The sequence below is a fragment of the Astatotilapia calliptera genome, chromosome 5 (assembly GCF_900246225.1).
Source record: "Astatotilapia calliptera chromosome 5, fAstCal1.2, whole genome shotgun sequence".
Lineage (NCBI taxonomy): Eukaryota > Metazoa > Chordata > Actinopteri > Cichliformes > Cichlidae > Astatotilapia > Astatotilapia calliptera.
The window spans coordinates 14,271,686-14,296,465 of NC_039306.1; the positions used below are offsets into that span (position 1 = coordinate 14,271,686).

The following is a 24,780-nucleotide window of genomic DNA, read 5'->3' on the forward strand; positions in this document are numbered from 1 at the left end:
AAGAGTTAGAACTACAGGCCCAAAAAAGAAAAAAAAGTGAGGAGAAAAACCCACACAATTCAGGCAAGTTTTATGATTTAATAACATTTTAGCTGATCAGCTGAAATTAATTCAGTAACCTAATGGTCACTAATTACAGTAGGCCTATTCATTCAAGGTTAAAAAACAAACAACAAACAAAGCTCTCCTGCTGATATAGCTTCCTTTCCTTTCCTTTGTAAAGTAAGTAGGAAATAAAGTTCTCAGTGTGTGTCCATCTCTCTGTGGTTACACATTTTGCTTTTAGGCCACCCAGGACGCAGTATGAAAGATGGATAGCACTGCCATTAGTGCAGTTTGATGGCATCTCTTGTCCAACTCTGGCAACTATTTGTGTATTTCACCAGGGATGACAGAATGACTAGACAATGAAGAAGCTTACGTAACCTTAGGACCACTTCAGAACATTTTAATAACACCATAGAAAACGCGTGAACGTAACACATCAAGTCAGTGTAACAGGACCAGTTTCTATACCAAGTGTTTCTTAGTACAGAAATTACATGAGTTCACCAGGGGCTTTTAAAAGCCCCTGGTGAACTCATGTTTAAGAAACCAGCTTGAGATGATATGAGTGTTGTGGTATCCTGTTCAAAGCCGCCATTAAGAGATGAGTTCACTGTGGTCATATAGGGACAGACATGGTCAGCAACAACACTGTGAAAGGCTATGATGACTAAATCTTGCTCAGCTGCCACCATGAGGCTAAAAACCACAGCAGCATGAGATGTTAATGCAATCATGACAGGTACCATTCTTTACTGTTTACACCAAATTGTGACGCTGTCATCTAAATGATACAGCAAAAATGTATACAGAGATGCTTATATGCATATGCTTGTATTATTAAAAGGAATATCTAAGGTTCATCCAGGTTGCACTGTGTTGAGCCTATTGATATCTATCATACATGCCCAGTTTTTTTACAGTCTGTATTGTTTCTTAAGACTTTCTGTAACTGTATTATGGAGAGATAGGTAGATATCTATAGATAGATATACATGTCAGATATGTGAAGCCTAACGGTGAGTACGCATTCAATTCCTTGTGGATGAGCAGTTTCTGAAAAAGACACTCATGCTGTTTCAACTACCTTTCCCAATGCTACACTTTATCTCCAGCAGTAGTCTTGACCATGTCTACATTCTTTAAAGCAGTGAGATTCTGCCACGTGACTAGCCGATTAGGTATTTGCTATAAAGAGCAGTTGGGCATAAAGTGGCTGGTGGGTGTATGGGACCTTTATTCAGATTTGTTCCACATTTCGGAGGTCACATAAATGTTGAGGCAGAAGAACTAGAGTGGGGACAGAAATGCCTCTTCATTTCAACAGTGAGTCCTCTGTCGGCCTCTGCTCATCATAAAGGTTTCTTTGTGTGACTCAGTGTGTCTGTGGACACAACACTTCCTGTTAAACTGTTAATGTTTTAGCGTCTGAGACAAACAAACAGAACCGTTACTTCCACAGCCCGTTTTCCTTTTGTTGTGTTTTGTTTGCGTTTTTGTACAACAAAAATGACAACTTTTGACAAAGCAATCCTGTTAGTTCATTCAAATTAAAAAAAAACAAAAAAAACAAAGGCAGTTACATTCCTAAACTGGTTACAATCCTAAGCACCAGAGGTATGTGGAAGTTGCTTTGGTTTTTTTTTTTAGATTGATCTGGTCGGTCAATCATCCTTTTCCATCCACCTACTTTCTTAACTGTTTATTCGATTAACTTAAGATCCCTGGATCTATCTTATTTCTCAAAGAACAAGAGGCTGGGTATACCCTGGATGAGTCGGCAATATACTATATGACCCAGAGTCAGGCATACAACAATTTACATTCTGACCAACAGGATTCATCAATAAACCGGACCTAACATGTATGTCTGGAACCTGGAGTACTCAGTGAAAACTGGATATAAATTCATTTGAAGAACTGAAAAGTGCCTTTCCAAGCTATTTGCAGCAGCTGATTAGAAGTGCTAAACAGTTGATAAGAAGTCTAAAAGATATAAATGGCACAAAGTCATCAAGGCTAAAATTAGGTTAATTATGATGCAAGTGAAAGTACGTAGCTGTTGTCTCAAGGTCCTTTGTTTTCATTTGATAAGACATTTAACTGGCATTTTTGGCACACCCATTCTACTTACACTGACTAATACTACCCGACTGCAATTTTTTAAAATATAAAGCAGGCCTCAAGCAGGTCTGTATCGGCTGCATATCCAAAAACAAAACAGACACTACTATGGAACCATTAATTCTACCTATAAAAGAGAGGAGTTTGCAATGGTGTTGAGGAGCAAGATTGTCCTTTCTCTTTTAAAACAAATGTGGACGTGCTTTCAATGTTTTTCAGGCCTCTAGCAAAGGTCTTTTGATGATTTGTGACTGTGTGGGTATGTTCTGTGATTTCAGCTCTCCTACTCTGACACTGAATCGAACAATTAGTGACATCCACTTTACTCAGCTCTAGTGTGATGAAAGTGATACAGCAGATTTTCAGCAAAGAGACCGAGCTGTGTGAGCTCACACTGACTCATTTTGTGTCGTTTGAATATCTAAATCAGAGACCTGCACAGGGAGGAAGCAGGAAGGCTCACATAGGCTGCAAAGCTGACTCATAACTGACACGTTTAAAACAAAAGGACAATTACACTGGCAGATCAGGTGTGTCTGCTCATCCACTCAAAGAGCAATTTAAGAGTAAAACTGAACTGACTATCACATTAACACTCACTCAATCGTCCATCATTTCATCTGCCTCTATAGATCCTCTTTCTTTCTCTCTTATCCATCCTCAGTGCCCCTCCCCCTCCTCCAGACTTCTGTTATCCCCTTTACTTCCTTTCAACCTCCTCTCTGCTGTAACTAAACAAAATAATTATGAGCCCAACATGTGCAGCAACATGGTGGACAGCATGTGTAACATTCATAAACATGTACTCTCAGGTATGAAGTTTAGGTTCATTTCATGGGTGGGGCGAGGTGTGTTTATTTGCCTATTGCACTTCAAGTTCTCAGCTCAGGTATCAATTAAATCTTAAATGTTACAGTCATATCATCATTATCTTAATACAGCTACAGCAGATGTTCCAACAGGCCTAAAAATATATATTTTTTAAGTCTTTAAATACATTTTAAATCTCTATTTAAAATTCTAAGACATAACGATGGCTAATGAGCTTACAGTAGACAGAAAATGAACACCGTCTGGGCTGGTCCCTCAGTTCTAAGATTTTCTGGGCTTTTTTAGATAAATTTAGTTTCGTGTCATGGTTCAAGTTAAGCTCAAATAACCCTTGCTGTATAAACCAGATCATTCAAAAACTTCACACAGGTTTGAATGTCTTGAACATGTTTTAAACATGTCATACATACCGGTACCTGCACAGAATGAAATAGGTCATAGTTAAGTACATTCACATAAAGAAAAATAATTACCTTTCCATCAAAACAGCTGCGGTCAATGACGCTTCTATCATGAGCTAATTGATAAAGATTTTTTCAATCTGTTCAGTCAGTGCAGTTCAAGTTCTACATTTTTGCCATCCTGTGTTCAACATCCAAAGTATTTCCAAAGAAGAGTTTAATCATTCTCTCTTCAACTATACATACTTGTATACAGAGCTTTGATCAATTAACCACCAGCCTAGCATGCATGTCTTTGGGCAATGGGAAGAAGCCATAGTACTTGTGGGGAGCCCACATAGCTACAGGGAAAACATGCCAACTCCAAAGAAATGCCTCACCTGGGGTTCAAACCAGGAGACGCGTTGGTGTGAGGTGACCGTGCTAACTACTGTACTACCATGATGCATATACAGTGCACTTATTGGTACTATTAACAGTTAAATATTTGTCAAGTGAATATTCATTTCTTTTGAAATATTAATTTATAAAATTTGATTTATATATTTTTGTTATTGTTGACAGCCCTAAATGTACAACTGTAGCAGAGGTAAAAAAAAAAAAAAAAAAAAAAAAAAAAAAGGACAGCTTGAGCCAGATGTTAAAGTGTAACATTCTGTCATTTAGATATGGATCACTTTAAGGTAACGTTCCTCACAGCATCGTTCAGACGTTCCCATATTTACCATTTTTATTTATTTATTTTGTTTTCTTTTTACATTTCCATTTGGCAGTTTCAGGTCTCCAAAGTTTAAAGCAACAATGTAGATAGCTTTCATTTTGTTTTCCAAATAACCCAGTGCTTCCATCATTTCCTAGAAATTACAGTTATCAGAATCAGAATCAGAATACTTTATTGATCCCTGGGGGAAATTATTTTTTGTTACAGTGCTCCATTTTAAACCAACATTAAGACATTAAGTTATGACACCCTCCCATTATTTTGCCTCCATATAAGACAACAATCAAAGACCTTTAACCCTAACACATGGTGTGAACATTTATTTAATAAGACATGAATCACACATGGTGTGAAAAGGCTGTGAAAAGGTTGGGATTAGGCAATCAGCTCTCATGGATCATTTTAGTGTAAAGGTCAAATGCAATATATCAACAAGAATACCCACAGGGCTAGTGAAACAAAAGTGTGCAACCAGGTATTGAACAGTGTGGGCGGTTCTTGTGATTGTGTTCAGACATGTCTAACAGAGCTCCGTGTGGCGTGGAGATGACTTCAGAGAAAAATGTAACCTGACAAGATCAGTGTGGGAGTGAGTTTGTTTTTGATTCTCACATTTTGTTGTGTTCTGAATTTGACATAATGCAGATTTAAAGCTCTGAAGCAGTTTAGAAATTGCATTTATGAATTTGAAGTCTTTTTTAAATACACCAAAAGGTCAGACGTATTTGGTTACCAGTAAATCATGCTTGACCATGGGTATCATACAACGCTGTGTCTTTGTGAGGCCTGATATATGCCATTTGTGGTCCATTTCTAATATTTTTGCCAGGAGCATTTCTTTCTTAAATTAAATCCTGCTCAACTTGTGATGTTCTTTGCTGAATTTTCTGGCACAGAAAGCCAACACACAGACAGCATATTGCTGCCATCTGTGTGCCAGCAGATTTGTGTGAAGCCATTAGCTGGAATGTGTATTACATCAGCTGACATAATAACGTTAATACTGCCACTATTGTTTGAAAACACCACCCTAAATGTGGTTCTGTAACTTCCACTTTACAGAAGATCCTTAATGACCTCCAACACCGATTTCCACATCCTTTTGGCGAAACACCAGTAGTTAAACTTCACATGCCCATAGACGAAGCAGGAATCGTATATAGAGGTTGTTTATTTTAGGCTTCAATCACACAAGCTTAGTGCCCATCAGCAACCCCTGAAAACTATAGGTTGCTGAGGAAAAAATGTTTACTGCCTGACTAGTTAGCAAGTAGTTGCTAGACACTCCTTGCTGTTTCTAGGTGAAATCAGTCACAAACAGGGTTCTGCAATAAAAATAAATAAATAAAATTTAAAAAACTCCTTTGTCACTAGCAGATTGCTAAGGTTCCCTGTAGCCTACATGGAACACACTGACGTCTGCAAACACTCACCAACTGCTTGCTGAGTGATAATGAAACCATGAAAAACACAAACTGGAAACAAACTGGCATTGTGGCCGACTGTGGCAATCTATTAGAGATCTAAACAATCACGAGGAGGAGGAGGGGTACAGTACTTTATACCTATTTGCAACTTATGTCACTTTTAGCAATTACTCGCCAACTGGCTGGGGAATACCAATTTTTCCTTAGTAACCTGTGATCACCAAGGGATCACTGACCAGTCTCTGGGACTGACTTTCTTTAAACTATCAGAAGCCATAAATAATAACTGAAAAGAATATTTGATCAACTGCCCAGCCATACTTAAAGGACACACTCCAAAATTTTGACAGGAAACCACATCAGACAAATTAATACTCAAAGCATTGGCATCAAACTGTTTTGATCTTATTTTTGTCTAATTTAGGATTATTATTTAGGATTTTTTACCACAGACATAGACACAGAGTTCTAAAAATATTGAAATATAATTCACCAAAACAAGATATATGTAAGTAAATAAGAATTACATGACTACAATCAGTCTTAAGTGGAAAAAAAAGGAAAAACAAAACTCCAGTCACTGATAATTTCCCTCCATTTTCCAATGACGACGCCAGAGAAACAGTGCAAGGGCTGTTTGTCCTTCTCCTAAACCCAGATTTTCCAGCTTCACTCTCCTCCTCACTGCTCATAATGTGGCCCTTTCAGAAAAGCCTGTAAGTGTGTATGTGTGAATTAATTCCTGTCATTTTTTTTTATATGCTCCTGAGTTGTTCCACCAAGACTAGCCGCCAGTGTTTTCTTTTCCTCCAAACCTACTGTGATTGTGGCCATCAGGAGAAGAAAAAAACCCTATGTATCATGAGTTTACATAGTTGATCAGTTTAGACTCAAAGGCCTTTCAATTTCTGCATGCACTGTGGCTCATTTAACCTTTCCCCTTCTATTGATCCACTTGTTATTGATTAACTGACCAGCTGACCAGTCAATATAGAGAAAACTGCATGTTTACCTCTGCAATACTTGAGCAAGCAAACATGCAGAGAAAGCTGACCTTAGGAAACCTCTGGTGGAATTAGTCAGGACTCAGTAGGTCGTCTTGTGATCTCTGTGTGTGTGTAACTGTGTGTGTGCTTTGAAAGCCCCATGATGCTAAAGACGTCAACAGTTCCTTGGTTACTGAGGAAACCAGTCATGTGGAATCAAGAGAGGAGGGGAACCTGCTTTGAAAATCAGCTGATTGTGATGAGATTTATTGAACTCTAGTGCTGTTCTTATTGTCACACTTTAAAATTAACATTAATAAATACTGGCATTCATTTACTCATAGAAATTAGAAGAGGAAGACACTCAAAGACTTTAAATCAATGCAGGAATTAGTTAGTTCTCAGTTAAAGCCAATGAGAAAGAGGAGAGCCTTTATCATTGTTTACTGAAATATAACAGAATTAAATCACATGTGATTTAATTGGATAACCCATCCTATCCCCCACTAGTACTGCCACAAACGATTATTTTGATAGTCGACTAGTCAGATCATCATCCATTGGACGTAAAACGTACAGCTTATTGCACTAGCATGCATCTGCTCTTATATAACTATCATTAGCTTACAGCTTTAAGTGTTTAAGGTATGTGCTAACTAAAAATAAAGACAAGATGATAGTTTATTAAATTTAAATGAAATTTGCAGATTGTTTCGGTGGTGTTTAATAAACTCCTTGCTATCTAAAATATAACAGGACACCGGAGTATATTCTCGAGCACCTTTAATCTCTTTTCAACTTTAATCTCAGCCAAACAGATTTACTCAGGAACAAATAAAATACTAAAAAAGCCAAACAATAACATTTTTAAGTTATCTAAGTGACTCATATATCATGTTTAACCTGAGTAGCGAAAGACGGCGGTGGGTTTGAAGACTATTTGCCGGGAGTCCGGTGTTCTCACGGGCTCTAGTGAGCCTTGCCCCGGGCTCGCTATCGAGCTAGTGGGTAACAGACGTCTCCGAAAACATCGGAGCTCTTTTGAAAATATGTGGTGTCTTGATAAACTGAGCAGATATTTGAGGTTTACACAGCTACATTCTTGCCTAAACGTTTATTTTGTGACCCAGAAAGAATAATGAGAGTAATATTAAAACTAACTAGCTGCCGCCATTGTTGTAAACTGCGCTGGGCTGCGCTATGAATTCTGGGACACAGCTTCTTCTTCTTCAGGGTTTAACGGCAGCTGGCATCCTTGTACATGCAGTGCTGCCATCTTCTGTTTCAGTCCGTTATTACACTCTTAAATCCTACTACTTATTCCTGCGTCTTTTGGGATCTTGCAAAGCTTCAAACGACGCGTCGACTATTAAATCAGTCGTCGACGATTTTGATAGTCGACGTAATCGTGACTAGTCGACTAATCGTGGCAGCCCTATCCCCCACACACACGCATCGGAAAAAGAGGTGACATTAGCCAGTCAGCAGCCTTAGACAGTATCACCTCTTCCATTTAGGGATACTCTAACCGATCAGGTGTTGATTGCTTTAAAGCAATGGCTCAATGCAATGAGTTCATAAGTGGCTTTAAAAGCTCCGACTTATTTTCTAAACCAGCTTCTTGTTGAGAATTATGGGGCCTTACATTAACACATTAACCCTGTGACAGACTGGCAACCTGTCCAGGACGTTCCCAAACGTTCACCCTGTGACACCTGGAATAGGCTCCAGCCCCCACAACTCTGAACTGGAGCGTATGAAAATGAATGCATGAATAGATATTAACACACCACCTTAAGGTCTGAAGTAGCTGCAGCTCAGTAAGAAAAGATGCCTCATAGTTCTGTGGATTTAGCAATAATCTGCCAGTTTCAATTGTGATCATGCCAAAGTGCTCAGTTTGGTAAGCAACAACAAAAGCAGATAAAGGAGGATGAAATGTCTCACAGGACAAAGATTTTCTGGCTTTGCTGATTTGTGAAGTCACCTATTAGAATATTTTTTTAAAACTGGATGTTTACTAAAGTGTGCCAATGCCTGTAACAGGAACCTATGACAAAAAAAATCAACACATGAGAATCAGCTGCCATCAATCAAACGGCATCCTATGGCATAAATGTGACTTTATGACGTTTGGAGGGAGAGACAGTTTCATATTTTTTTGATAGTTGCATATGTGGGAAGCAGACTTTAAATAAAGCTATACTGTCCAGTCAAAAAATAAAATCTTCAATTACAACAGTTTACCTGTGTGGTTTTATTTCGCATGCCTTTTCTGGCTGTATTCAACAACTGATGTTACAGGTATTGACACAACAAGTACAAGTACCTCGGGCTGTGGGTGGACAATAAACTGGACTGGTCATGCAACACAGAGCACCTGTATAAAAAAGCCCAAAGCCGACTGTACTTCCTCAGGAGGCTGAGGTCTTTTAACATCTGCAGGAAGCTCCTGAGGATGTTTTACCAGTCAGTGGTTGCTGGAGTACTTTTCTATGCTGTGGTGTGCTGGGGGAGCAGCACAGCAAAGAGGGACTCATCCAGGCTGGAGAAACTGATCAGGAGGGCTAGCTCTGTGGTCGGCATGAAGCTGGACACTCTGGTGACAGTGGCAGAGAAAAGGACATTAAAGAAACTGATGGACATTATGGACAATGCTGGGCATCCTCTGCACACGGCCATAAACAACCAGAAGAGTCTGTTCAGTGACAGGTTGCTTCTCCCCAAGACAAGAACTAACAGACTTAAAAACTCCTTTGTCCCACACGCCATCAGACTGTTTAACTCCTCTCTGGAGGGGAGAGGGAGGGGAAACAGGAGGACAAAGGAGGGGGGAACAACTAAGCTGTAGTGCCTCTGCACCTCACTGTACAATACCTTGTGCAATACTTTTTGTAAATAGTCAACAGTGCAATAGACTCAATACTTGAAATGTGCAATTCACTTGTATTTTTATTTTTTATTCCTATTTATTTTATTTATATTTGTCTCTGTATTTATCTATATATATCTATCTATCTCTATCTATATATATCTATCTATCTCTATCTATATATATCTATCTATCTCTATCTCTATCTATCTATCTATCTCTATCTATCTCTATCTATCTCTATCTCTATCTCTATCTATATCTATCTATCTCTCTCTCTATCTATCTATCTATCTATCTATATATATATATATATATATATATATATATATATATATATATATATATATATATATAAATAACAGTTCTGTAACTGTAACTTTGGTCGTTGCTGTGCTTTTTTTGGAAGTCGAATTTCCCAGAGGAACCCACCCGAGGGATTAATAAAGTTCTATCTTATCTTATCTCTCTTATCTTACAACACAAGGATGCTGTCAGCGTCTATGAAGCATGAAAGTGGATAACGAACAATTAAAGTCAGCTGTCACTGAAAGTTGTCCTGACACGTTTCCACATTGAGAAACAGCAACATGGGGTGTTCAGCAATGCTGAACAATGCCACCTTTGACCAAGACACCAACTGATACCTGTCACTCATGTCTGTCTGTCTGTCTGTCCTGGTAGAAAAAAAAAATTCAAATGCACAACTTCTCCGTTTCCCATACCACAAAACTATGACATCATGAGTATTACCATGAAAAGCAAACAAAGTGCCTACACATAGACCCGCCAAACCAGTTCTGACATACATGTAGTCCCCTGCAGGCAATTCAAGGGGCTGAAAAGGAGAAAACAATTAGGGAATTTACAAGATGCCAGGACTTGCCAGTGTTAAAAGTGAACATGTGTAGGAGTGTGTGTTAAATGCATTGGCCCTGCTTAAAGTCAGCTGTTCCTTTTTCTTTTGTCTGCCTTTTCTCTCACACACTGGACAGCTGAGTTGAGACTGCAGAGAATGAGGGGGATGAGGCAGCTGTCAAAACACTATGCAGATGCGCGCGCATGCACAACAGAGGAATGTGTCTCATCAACGCGCAGTGTGTGAAGGCTATATCAGCTTCACATTGAACTAAGTGCCAACAGATGGTAACCTTCCTACATCCACCGCTGTGCCAAACAAGAACCAAGGTTTGATTACGGCACAAAATATAATTAATTTTTATAATTTGGATAGTAATTATAATTTCATTTATTTAGCATGACTACTCATTAAATTAACACTTTCCTTTGGGAGGTGTGACCATGCACAAAAGCATGAAAGGGTGCGTGGTCAATATAGTTAAAACAGGGGGTCTGACTTGGATGTTTAGTATGTCCATTTTCTTGATGAACAAAGTGCAAGTGAATTAAATACCATTTGTTTTAATTACACTTATGGTGACATTCCTAAAGCCCTTAAGGTGAGCTCCGAATTATTTTATATTTAGGAATTATAAGACATTTTAGAAGAAATTTAAATACAAATATAGCCCATTTTAATTGAAAAACAAACATAAAATAGCAAAAAAAAAAACAGGTGGATGATTTGATGAGGGATACACAGGAGTCTGGCACAAAGTATTGGATGTAAAGTCCATCTTAAAAGGGCAACAGCTGGTCCCTGCCTTCCCTCCTGACAACATATAGATTGGGAAACAACAGGAAAAGACATTCTTTGGAGATCTCCACAGCAGCCAAACAGAGGCTGATTGACTGCAAACAAGGCAACCTAGGGCTGTGCGATATGACCAAAATCTCATATCCCAATATAAGACATTTTTCATCCCGATAACGATATATTTCATACAATAGTGCATTTTCTGTAAATTCTGTGAAACTCGGGCAACTCGACTTGCGTGAAGTGTTTTCATCTGGGCGTCGTTTATCTGGAGTCGAGTGTTTTGACCGATGCATGAAAGTATATATTTAGAAGTTGCAATAGCTGTCATTTTCTTTGTGAGTATTTATTACATGGCGTGCTGCGGGGGAAAAGCCTGTTCTAACATTTGAGTCTAAGGTTTATTTTGAGCACCTGACCACTCTTATTTGCTTCTCATCCATAAACTCTCTTTATACACTTTCACGCGATTCTCACGTGGGTGGTAGAAGAGGTTTGTCATGTTTGAGTCTGTGGTGTTGACCGGTTTGCGGCATAATTTGCATAGTAGTTTTCTGGTCCATGTCAGACTTTTCATAACCAAACCATGTCAATGCTACAGAGGTAGCCCCTTGCTTAGGAATAAGGTCCTCGATTTCTTTTGACTGGTCCTTCTGTTTGGAGCTACCTGGTTCTGCCTCATCTTCACTGGCCATGCTGTTATTCTCTGTATGGTGACCAAACAATGAAAGAAAATATTGCCGTAAACAGTGTATTTTGCGACGCCACTAAACAAACGATAGCATGTAACATGAAACGATAGATGTTTTAATTTTGGCATCTAGTATATTTCGTTATATCACACAGCCCTAAGACAACCCAACCCTCAGTCATGTGGCACCAAATGCAGACTGGGTGATAGACCCTTACAGATCCAGAGACAACTATTATAGCTATAAACAGTAAAAACATTTCTACAGATTCACATTTTAAAACTTTTTACAAAATCTATTTCTTCTAGATAGATTTTGCTGAGTAATGTCCTTCTTCTAGGGCTGCATTAAACAGCACGTGATTTCGGGTGCCAGCTAAGTTGGTGAGCAGGTGACCATCTGCTTCTTACATCATACATCATTAGCAGTTTCCGAGTCCAGACACCTCTTCAGTTTCCAGACTCAAACAAACACTGCGGCATCACTAACAGTTAGAAACTCTAAATTCTTTAGTCTGAAATAATAAACAAAACACAAGCTTTGTAGTGAAAATGAATATAAAATATATAAATATATAAAATAACTATGAATACCCTCCGATTATGTCATTCATATAATTGTTGCAAGTTCAGAAATACCAAGATACAGATTATACAAGGCAGAACAGACTTCTGATGTTGTACCAAACAGGTTCTGATTAACAATTCTCTCAACCTGAACTGAAACATTTTGTGCCTTCTTAAACAAACTTGAATGAGTTGGCAGGCTGTATGAAGTCTTCTTGTAAACTAAAATTATGCTTCAACATTGCTCACTGGGGGACCAATGAATTGCACTATTTTCTAGGCCATAAGCCACCTGCAAAGGTCTTACAAAAAGAAAAAAAATGAAAACCTACAGCATCCATGTTTACTAGCTTGCAATCAAGCCCCGACTTCTTGGCACACTGCAGTTTCTCTTGGCATGTTAGGGTCTACCACTGAATGACTGTAGTGTGACACTACTGGAAAAACTGAGTCAAGAGGAGGCAAGTCAAGAGGAATGTATCTAAAACCTTCCACATTTTCACCACTCTACTAATCTGTATGCAAGTTTATCTTCTGTAATTCATGATGCTGTAATTTCTGTTTAAGTGACCGTTCTCCAACATCTACAAGTCAGACATGATAGTAACGCTGGTATTGGTACTGGATCCATACCATCATGACAGGATCGATACTTTACTTTTTTCCTCTAAGTACAGCATGTAGCCCACTGAATTGTGTTAAATAAATTATTTTTTAGGAAATGAAAAAATATACCTTAAACATGCACCAAAAAAAGATCTGAACGTTTTGAGTTGACTGTATATTTTATTTCAATCCATTAGCACATTTAAGGAACAGAAGATGACCCAAAGTGCTTTATAAACAGGCACATTTACATTCCAGGTCTCAAAGAACCCCAACTTCAAAATACAGAAGCTGAAAGTTGTGTTTTGTTGTGTTAACTTATTAATGTGGAAATTGTAAATCGTAGTGATTTAGTGGTCGATTATGATTCACCCTATAAATCATTACACACTGCCCTCCCCTACATATGCTGCCTTTATAAGTTAAAAGTATTGGTATTGGCAATACTGGCTCTGTATTTTTTTGGGGTATTGGATCGATACCAAAATCTGCAGTATTGCACACCAATACTAAACACAGCAACATAACCCTCCCACCAACAAGCATGTGGGAGGTGGAACACTAGTTACAACACTATTGGTAAGCATATTTGAATAATGTTTATATGGAATTAATTTGTACAAGTAATTCCTTCTAGTAGCCTATCACACTTTATTTTATTTTTTTTAAATTTAGACTGACAAAAAGTCCTGTAATCTGCTGCCAATTTAGAGAAAACACAAAAGTTTATTTATTCTGACTCATTCTTTTTTGAACAGATTTTGGAATTTCCAACAGACAAACGTCATTGATTGGTTATGGTGGCAATGACAGTTCTTACAAAGAAAATCAGTTTAAATAAACTAAAAATAAATAAATAAATAATAGGACTTTCGTATAGCGAAGATCAGAACTAGCCAAGAAAATTGTGTGATGTTTTAAAAAGTTATTCAATTTCCCATTCTCTGAACCAAAGAAAAGCAAAAAACAACATTTGGGAAATTCCAACCATTAATCCAATCTTAATGGATTCAGAGTTGCTGAGGTCTGGAGCCTATGCCAGCTGGGTGAGTATATGAAAAACCGTAAACCTTATATGTTGGAGATTTTGATCGATTCAGAACGCAAAAATGTTCGTTCATTTTTTATTTTTTTTTTGCTACTTGGATTCAAGTAGCAGGAACTACAGTTTATCTGTGACCTATGAAGGAAACATGTGATGAGGCGGTTTACAAATTTTGTCTACAGATTGTATCCTAAAGGCTGTTAATCAATTCACTGTCAACCCTCTCACTTATACACACACACACACACATTTTCTTTAGCACTCCCTGATTCAATATTTCCAATAATAACCAGAACTACAAGAAATCATTTCAAAATCTTGGCTGAGACTAAACAGAGAATCCCACATTAAAATGTGTCATGGTCTTAACCATGACACAGAGCCTTTTACAGCCTTAGTTACAGACAAATTTGCATTTCTTCTATACATTTTCAACAAAATTATTAGACTTCTCAGATGACCTGAGATGTTACCTGAGGACATGCAAACCGAAAAGCACCCACAGGCTACAGTAGGATTTGAATTAGTGACTGCTTTTTGTTCAAGTTTTTGTTGAGTATGTCCAGCAGACTAATCACAGCCCTTAAAAATGTTTAATTAACTGTTCATTATTTATTAACATCAACAGCATAACCTGATATGTAAAAAGCTTTTTCTGGTGAACTAGAGCACTTTATGGCATTTGCCTGATAGAACGCAATCGAAGGTTCTTTAACACACAAAATTAGCCATGTTGTCACTTAGCCCGACTTATGGTGAGGAGGTATACCCTGGACAGGTTGCCACTCAATCACTGGGCCATCAAAGAAAGGCAGATAGAACGAGCAATGTACTGACAATTAGCTAGGGGCTTGTCCTGCCACATACCATCCTTTAGTAGCACAATGGTTAATGGTTTTTACTTGATATTCTATCCCACCCACATACTGTCCACGGAGAGTTAACAGCGCTAATTAGCTCCCTCATGATGTTACTATTTATAATAAAAAGAGAAACAGTGAAAGATCACATTGTGAGGAGAAAGAAAGAGAGAAAACATTTATCTTGATTTGCTGTGAGTCACATAAAAACACAGAGCAAGATGATAACAACTGGGCCACAGACAGTAACGTGTCAACTGTGTGTGTGTGTGTGTGTGTGTGTGTGTGTGTGTGTGTGTGTGTGTGTGTGTGTGTGTGTGTGTGTGTGTGTGTGTGTGTGTGTTTACCTCTGGTTCCGGTCGCCATGTCTGCCACCTTCTGAAAAGCATCCAGGAAGGCTCCGGTCACCACGATGGTCGTTCTGAAACAAACAACACGTGTTACCTGTCGTGCTTAATGTACACATAATATCATTCCATCATGTTATCATTTGTTCAGGTTTAGAAAGCAAAAGACGCCACTGCATTAACTCCTCCAAGAAAAGCCCAACACACAGTGTCATGGCAACATGCGTAGGTAGACGATCAACTGGTTGAAAGCACAAGCATGACATTGTAAAGAACCAACAACTCTTTAGATGGATTAAGTTAAATACCACACAAAAACCTCCTTTTTAGATTTTTACTAGCTTTAGTAAATACGCTCTATCGCACTGATGAGGTGTCTTGCAGAGCTTATTTGTGCTTCGGGTCTCAATCAAGTTTCAAAGAGACACAGGCTCACAATTTAATGGGCATTGCGTCCACACTTCCGTTGGATGGTAACGTTTAAAACGAAAAAAGTCTCTCACTCTCTGATGAACATTTGCATGAGGCTGGAACTGTGGTCACGCTCAGACTCACTGAGGACCACGAAGCCGCCAACGCAAACAAATTAGATGTGACGAGAAGGACAAAATCTTAAATGAGTTCACACTTGAGCAGTGTTTATCAGAAGTTCCCATTTCAGAGGGTGCACACTGGTATCAGGCATGGCTTATTTGATACAGAATCATAAACAAAGTGACTACAGCATACAGTATGTACCTTTGGGGTTTGGACAAACTGTTAAAATCTGCAACAGTGGGAATAAATAGGTCAGGTAATCAGACACATAAGTGCCACCATAAGAACTTTTTCTAAATCTGAAAGACACACACACACACACACACACACACACACACACACACACACACACAGACACAAAATCAGAAGATGCATCCCGAACAAGCCTCTGCACTACTCGAGGAAAAAAAAAAACCAACCCCCCCCCCCCCCACTTTAATTATGAAAGTCAGTCTGGTGAAGATAAATGAGTCCAATCACCTGCAAAGGCCAGTGTTAGGAGTGCAACTGGAGACCTTGAGAGGCGCACATCAGCTACATCAATGGATCTTTTGTCTGTGTATGTGTGTCAATTACCAGTCAGGTCTATGCTTCTATAGCTGCGCAAGTGCATGTATGCACACACACGCACACACAGTCATTATCTCTGAAAGCCAAACTAAGAAGATCATATGACACTCCTGTCTCTAGTTTGTGCATCTGACCTCAGTGGAAATTCTCTTTCATATTAAGACCAAAGAGTTCTTTCTCTCTCTCTCACTCTCACACACACACACACACACACACACACACACACACACACACACACACACACACACTTAACAATGCAGTTCACAAACAGGATAGGCTGAAGACAACAATCCAATTTACAACAACTTTTTAGAAAATATGGAAGAATAAAAGTGTAAACATTAAAAAAATAAATAGTCAAATGACTCAACAAATTAATGAACCAATTACAATAATAATAATAATAATGATAATAATAACAGCAACAACAACAACAATAGTAAATGCTATACAAGCACTGCTCAGTGGTTATTTGATAAGCTGGAAATATAAAGCTCACATCTAAGTCCTCATGTTTTTAAATCAGATATTGGGTTTGTATCTGTGACATTATGTTTTTTCCTATACAAACTGAGACAGACTAATTTTGTTATTTAAAGATTGCATTAAACACTCTGCAGGTTAGTGCAGGATACAGGTTAGTTTGCTGTACTGTGATGGATTTAAAGTAAACAACAGTGTATTGGACTGGTGCACAGTGGCTGTGGTTTCATGGTCAGAGTTAGGTTACATCAAGTGTAGCAGAGATTGGTTTAATTTTAGTTGATGATGCTTAGATCCACTTAATGAATTCCATCTTCATACCAACTTTATACCATCTTGAAAAAAGACAGCATGAACTGGAGTCGTGTTTTCTTAACTGTCTGTGCTCAAGTGCCTTTAAATATATTTTATTATACCACACTGTTTAAATCGTATTTACCAATTTGCTGTGCCCATATGATTTTGCATGTTGTCCTATCAATGCACCAGCAGTAGACTTATAAAGGTAGGAATAAATCTGGTGCATTAACCAGAGAACATGTTAATTGGTGCACACTGTCCATAATTATATATAATAACTGAACAGAAGTAACTAACAATAATTTAATTTAATAACTTTCCAAAAACACCTAATAACAGTCCCAGCATTGACAATAATGTGTTGTAGCACATAGACACACAGTCAGACTACAAGAAACATATAATATAATTAAACACGCTCTTGAAGCTCTGTATGTGCAAATATGTATTTGATCTTCTCCATCTAAATCCCTCACTGAATGAACACTCTGGTGGTGCTGCAGAAAAACACAGAGTCCCAAATACTTTAGCAAGACTGAAAACCCCACTGGAGCCTAAGAGAGGCTTCAGCTTGTCTTTTCAGCTTGTAACTGCTGCTTTAAAGTTAAACTACAGATCTACAGACCAGAGTCTGACTGTTTTGTTTGTTTGTTTTTTTTAGCTGAAATCTCTAATTAGCCCAACTGCAGAAACATATTTTTTGCTATTAAAAATGGTGCAGCAATGAGCCATCACTGATAAAAGATGTCAAGTGAAACGGACTTGTTATATTTATTATAACTGTAAACTCATTTGAATCTTTCATTTTTAAAGAAGTGTTATGTCATCATGTCTGTTATCAGCAAAATTTCTCTGCTAGTCAAGCTTAACAGTTCATGCATGAAAAGAGACAGGAAAAATGGAGTTAACTGTTTCATCACCCTCGATGATCAGCCTGAAAGTTAAACTTTATTTTGTCAATTCTGTACTACAAGGAAATACGTTTATGCGAATTCCAGTGAATATTTATATTTACACATATATCCTAAATGTGTGCCCAGTATGCAGAAGAGTCCAACTCTTCTGCATGCCTCAAGCTATTTGTTGTCAAAACTTCCTCCTTTTGACTACGATTACAGCATTTTACCAGCTCAACTGCATCAGACAATGTTCCATTTTGAGGCCTTTGGACCTCTTGCAAATCATGACATGCCTGTATTTTGTGTTTTCATAATTCAAGCTATGAAATACTACCTGGTGAAGTTTTAGTGTTAATGAGGCTAGAAGGTATCGAGAAAAAGTGAATTAATAAACAAACAAACAAACAAACAAACAATCTTTATTGGTGGCTGTATGAATAAATATAACTGTGAAGTTAATGTGTGAAATAAAGCTTTGTGTGTGCAAATTATCCACAGCTGATCTTTTAAGTAGCATTAAACATTAGAGCAAAGTGGATGCCCTTTATTTATGCCTGTATCTGTAGCTTTGTGTGTGCATAGCTGGCTGACTGGCAGGGCTAATGGACTGTGACTGGCTACAGCAAGCAGAGCGATGCTTATCAAAGTAAACTGGCCTACTGGGAAATTCAGCAATTATACTGTCATTAAACCAAGCCAGCTACTGGACAGAATTAGCCTGGGTCAGAACATGTGCAGCTTTCATGTAAAACGACAGAATACAACAATGACCAGTAGGGCTGTTTGATATAACGATATATATCGGATGACGATATAAAAACGTCTATAGTTTCATTTTACGCTATCGTTTGTTTCATGGTGTCGCAAAATAAACTGTTTACGGCAATATTTTTTCACCCTTTTGATCATGGTTTTGATGGTCACTGTAGTGGCTATATTAATTTCTTAAAGTTCTCTCTTTCTCTTATATTTAATATAACCACACTACAGACGGACAAGCGCCTGTTTTTATGCGTTGTGGTTAGCAACAACAACGGTAACAGCATCGCGTGTCCGCTTGTTTATGTTCCACATAAACCTTTCACAATAAAGCTCAAGATCCTTTTGAGACTTTTCAAAATAAACTGAATCACATGAAAGAGCAGATTATTTACGGATGAGAAGTAAAAAAAAAAAAAAAAGAGCCGCCGGGTGCTAAAAATAAACCTTAGACTCAAACGTTAGAACAGGCTTTTCTCCGCAGCACGCCGTGTAATAAATACTCAAAGAAAACGGCGGCCGTTACAACTTATGTCTAAAAATGTATAGTTTCATGCATCGGTTAAAACATCGGTCTCCAACCTTTTTTGCGCCACGGACCGGTTTATGGCCGACAATATTTTCACGGACTGGCCTTTAATGTGTGGAAATTACGGAGGCTATCACTTATCACCTGACCAAAGATATGGCTCCCATCAACACTGTGCAAAACGAGGGATTTAGGAAAATGATCAACACCCTAGACAAACGCTACACAGTGCTGTCCCGCAACTATTTTTCTATTGTTGCACTACCTGCTCTAAACACGCAGTGTCGAGCAACGGTGGAGACGGAATTTCAAGCAGTACAACATTTTGCGCCAACAACAAAACGTGAGACATTTGTTGTTTTTATGTTTATTTTATGTTCAGTCTCAACTGTTACGAAGTTGATGAGCAGTTAATAAGTGCAATAAATATTTATACTGGAAAAGAAAATCGTGAGAGAATCGTGATCTCAATTCTAAGCCAAAAAAATCGTGATTCTCATTTTATGCAAAATCGTGCAGCCCTACCTTACACTCTAAAAATCTCTTAGTCTCTTAATCTCTAAAAGCCCAAATCTCTTAGTGTTTCATCTGCGACCTAAAACTGATGTCACAACGACACAAGACAGGATGCGGTTGATTTGTCATCGTGGGCAAATATTTTCTATGGAAAAACGAACTGAAAAAACATGACTAAGTATTTGGCAACATGCCATCCAATTATAGTTCAGGGAAACTGACAATGTTCTGCTGAGTTGCAGGATGATCAACAAGATTTTCTGACTGATAAAAGATATCAAACAGTCACATTCCTATTTTAAATAGGGATGGTCATGACCTTCATATATTTAAACTATGAAGTTATTAAAAAAAAATTCTGGTTCATTTAGCAATTTTTTCCCTTTTAAGATAAATAATTTCCCTTACTAATAGGGGTGGGCAGTAGAAACTGTATACGGTAGAAACGATATGAATTTGGCCAACGGTAGAGATTTTGACTATACCGCTCTACCGCGAAAGTGCATGTTGATAGTGTCATCAAGCTGCGCCTGCTTTGGTCGAAAGCATCACAGCAGCTGCAAGCAGTATCATCTGCAAATTATGCCGGGCGACAGTAATAGTGAAGAGAGGAAGCACGTTTTGGAATTTGAAGAAAGCCAAAAACTGCGCTTGAATGTTGAATTCTCTCGCAGCTGCTCTATTCCCATGTTGTTGCAGTATATTAATAACTAACCCCGTATTGTGGATGGATTATCTCAGTTGTTGTCCTGACTGAAGTTTGGTTCGTTTACAGCATCCTGCCATGCGATTGCATTTGACCCTCACATTAACTTTTATCAAGTGGAAAGAAGTTAGCGTTCATCCTCTAGCTTCACTGTTTATGTTATGCTAACATAGCTGTGTCACTAGCAATCACGTAGCACATCATTATATATTATATACTGAGGCTCCTGACTACGGAAGCCGTAATGCTCCGGCAATCCATCAAGTGGTGTGGCTTCGTAGTTCACCAAAGTGGTACTAAAACATTTTTGATAGATTTTTGAGGGCCGTGTCACACATAAAATCGGTTCAAGGTCAGTAAGCACAACCAGAATTCATACATAAGGCACACCGGATTATAAGGCGCACTTTCGATTTTCGAGAAAATTAAAGGATTTTAATTCCACCTTTATGGTGCAGAAAATACGGAAGAAAAAATATATTGCGATATATATCATTACTGCAAATGCTTCAAATTATACCGCGATATGGATTTTAGGCCATATCGCCCAGCCCTACTTACCAACACCAAAAACAGTTTGCAAGTCACTATTAACTCATTCACTGCCAGCCATTGGCAGTGAATGAGTTAAACCCATTGACTCATTCACTGCAACTGACGGCTAGAGACGTCAATGGCAGTGAATGAGTTAAACAACAAAAATATAACACTCGGTAGTGAGAGAATAAATAGAGGAGAAACATGCAAAACTGTTAAAACTAACATGTCACTGTGACACACTTATGACATGTTCAACAGCTTGTCTTTGATGATTTGATGAGTGGTTGAAAACAGTATCGTTGCGTGAAACGGCAATATCTGGTTTTATACAATAGGTTATGACCAAAAATTAGTGATACAGTTAGGAGACCTCATCTATGGGCTCAAAATGTGGTCATAAATATTTTGTACTTGTAAATCGGTTTTGTACTTGTAAAAAAGATTTGTATGTGTAAAAACAAATTTGTGTGTGCATAAAAAAAGATTTGTATGTGTAAAAAAAATTTGTGCGTGCGTAAAAAAGATTTGTGTGTGGACTTAGCCCAAAAAAAACCCTGCAAGTTACAACTACGAATTTTGACCCTATTTTTCTTCCTTTAAGCTGATTGGTCAATGTCATGTCAATCACAAATTAAACAATCCAATCAGAGAACAGATGGGTTTGGCTGTCGGAGGGGCACTTTTTTGAACTGCAGGTCCTTGAAGGGTAATCTCTATATAAATATCCGATAGCAGCTAGGTCCCCTTACTTTCAGCAGCTGTTGAAAGGATAAAGTTGTGGTATGTCAGTGGTTAGAAATACCATTATTACTTTAGGATTAGTTTAACACAACGTCAGGGCTGACCCGGGACCATTGCTGTGAGTCACAGTGCGCAGCATAAAAGTCCTTTCACATCGGACGCAGGATGTGCTGCTAATGCTAACTGCTAACTAAAAGCAAAGGATCCAGAATTTGTTGCTGGCTGCTGGGCTCTGTGGGTTTTTGCAGCAGCTCTACCTGTACTAGATGCACCTGCTCCTTGTCGTTTTTATCTCTGACTTTATGTGAACTACAAGAGTTTGTGGGGTTTTTTTGCTAGTTCTTCAAATGTTCAATAAAAACATCTATGCTAATTCATAACGAAGAAAGCTTTGTAATGAAGACTGTCATTTCCAAAACACTGCCCCCCCACCCCTGCGTCCGCAGCGCTGGTGAAAAGGCTGTGGAAGTCCCTGTATTAAACACGTAGTCCTGTGACACAAAAATCACCAAACTCGGACGACCACAGACTGTTTTACTTCGTGGTGATGAAGTAAAATGCTGGGTTGGCATGTAAAAGGGCATTTATTCCCTTCAAAGACCTGCAGTTCAAAAAAAAGCGCCCCTCCGACAGCCAAACCCATCTGTTCTCTGATTGGATTGTTACATTTGTGATTGACATGACATTCACCAATCAGATGAAAGGAAGAAAAATAGGGTCAAAATTCGTAGTTGTAACTTGCAGGGGTTTTTTTTGGCTAAGTCCACACACAAATCTATTTTACGCACACAAATTTTTTTTACAAGTACAAAACTGATTTACAAGTACAAAATATTTATGACCACATTTTGAGCCCATACTCATCTACAGGTTAATCTGCTCTACAGGTGAAAATGTTTCATGTTAATAATGAGCTGCTGATTTAAAAACACACACAAAAAAGGGGTTAAAATGTGCCTCTTACCTGAGCTGTGACTGCAGTTTATTTCCTTTGGATACAAAGTCCTCCCATGTAGGATAACTGGCCTGCGGGGGGGAAATGAGAAGACAAATGAGGGCATTAAACCTCTGTAACACAAGTCAGGATGCAACAAGATTCCTTAAGTCTAAAAGAGATGTTAACAATATTTCTTTCACAGCCATAATCCTGAAGGAGTTGTAGCCTTAACGAAGGGAGAAAGGGGCATTATTTAGGTATTAGTATTAAACTTGCCAGACATTTGTCTGCACAGGACTGGAATGTGTAGAAAACAAATCACACAAAACTGAACAGAGACGCGTAAAGCTGAAACATTTGACCTATTTGAATCCAACAGGAGCATTCAACATCAACACTCTGTGAAACAAAAACTGAAAAATTACAGTCCTAAGGGGAGTTCATATTCCAACAAACTATGTTAAGAGAAAGAAAGGTGCTACAGAAAATATGTTGTCAGTGCTTTAGCAGAGCATTACAGCTGCAGTATTAAATCCAGTGAGGATTAATGGACTCCACTTAAATGAATTTGGGATTTAATCAAAATGAAAATCAGGATGACAGAAAGAGAACAGAGGTCTGAAATGTACAAATGCGGGGGGGGGGGGGGGGGGGGGGGCAGCATGAAGGTATTAAAGAAAGTAAAACATTTAGGTCAAATGAGATGGAAAATCTAAAAATAAATACTGAATATAAGTGAAAGGTTTGACAAAAACCTTGTTTTCTATTTTGCTGGATAGTTTATTGCCAGTTTTCAGTTAACTAATGACAGATTTAAGCAATAAATGCAGCTCTTAACTGAATCCTAGGGGATCTAACATTCACATATATTTAGAGTTCTCCAGATTTTCTCTAACATAACAAAAAAAAACAAAGCAATTATCAGCTGTTCGGCATGTTACTTTTTGCTTCTAGATGCGTGTTATGACAGGGGATGGGGATTCTGAGCCTGACAACTAATGAGCAGAAACACCCGAGTGGCGCTAAACATGAGCAAACTAATGTTCTTATGCAGATGTCGCTGATTTGCCATGAAACTGCAGTTCACACTCTGAATCCATCATAATGTTCATGATGTCAGTTTTAACCTGCACTCAAAAAAAACAAACACTGAAAACATGAGAAATTCAACTGATTAATCAATTAGTTGCCTAATCCCTAAAGCTTTAAATCTCCTTACCAATTTAACACACCCTAAGGGCTCAACAAAAACAAAAGATGGCATGAATACCAGGGATCTCAATGCAAAACCTACTTCACATGACGTCATCAGTGCACTAACTGCTAGCTGGAAAGCCAACATATTAAAATACCAAAGTTAGAAAAATGTTAGTAGTTTGGAGACTTGTCATGGCTACTTTTTTTGTTTTGTACAAACCCCTGGAAAAAAATCTTGGGAGCACCAAATGTGCTTACTTGCAACAAAAAAACACATCCCACATAACAGGCAAAACTAGTTTTTTTGTGAAACATACTTCAAGCAAATCAAATTAGCTTAATTAATTGCATCTTTAAACATATATATCATAATCAGTTCTTTGGTCAACAGCCTGAACTGCTCGAGAAACTGACTTCTTTTTTGAAAGGAGTTGTATAATGCATTCCAGCTCTCTTTTTGAGGCCATGCTTACTTTCGATCAGCCAGGTCCAACTGCTTGTCAAGGTTTGCAAACATGCTCTGGTAACTGATTTACATATTCAGATTTATTCGAGTATTTGTTTTAGAAATGTGTTCATTTTCCCTCTACTCTGTCTGGAAAAAAATGTAAAACTAAAAATTTAACTGAATTTGCTTCAGGGATCTTTTACAAAGCCAGAATATTCAGCTATTAAAACAGTTGTGTGTCATATCTGTGATTTATTTACAATTTAACTTTTTGTATAATTTCTTAAAATTTTTAGTTTAATTTTTTTTGCAGTTTGTATATTTGTTTGTGACTTAAATAACAAACTGTTAAAGTGTGGCAAACAAAAAAAAAAAATCTCCCTGTCGACTTCATTCTCTCTGTGTCATTGTCAGTACTTTTAGTTTAAGAAGAAGAAG

At 38.1% G+C, this 24,780-nt stretch overlaps 1 protein-coding gene across 1 annotated transcript in view; it reads right to left on the minus strand.

Moving 5' to 3' along the window:
* The window catches only part of mtss1 (MTSS I-BAR domain containing 1), a 77,215-nt gene that overhangs the window by 27,265 nt on the left and 25,170 nt on the right, over positions 1 to 24,780 (minus strand). The window contains exons 3-4 of the mRNA XM_026167360.1: positions 22,725 to 22,786; positions 15,181 to 15,254 (exon numbers count right to left, since the gene is read on the minus strand). Coding sequence (XP_026023145.1) covers positions 15,181 to 15,254; positions 22,725 to 22,786 — 136 coding nt within the window. The remainder of the gene's footprint in view (positions 1 to 15,180; positions 15,255 to 22,724; positions 22,787 to 24,780) is intronic.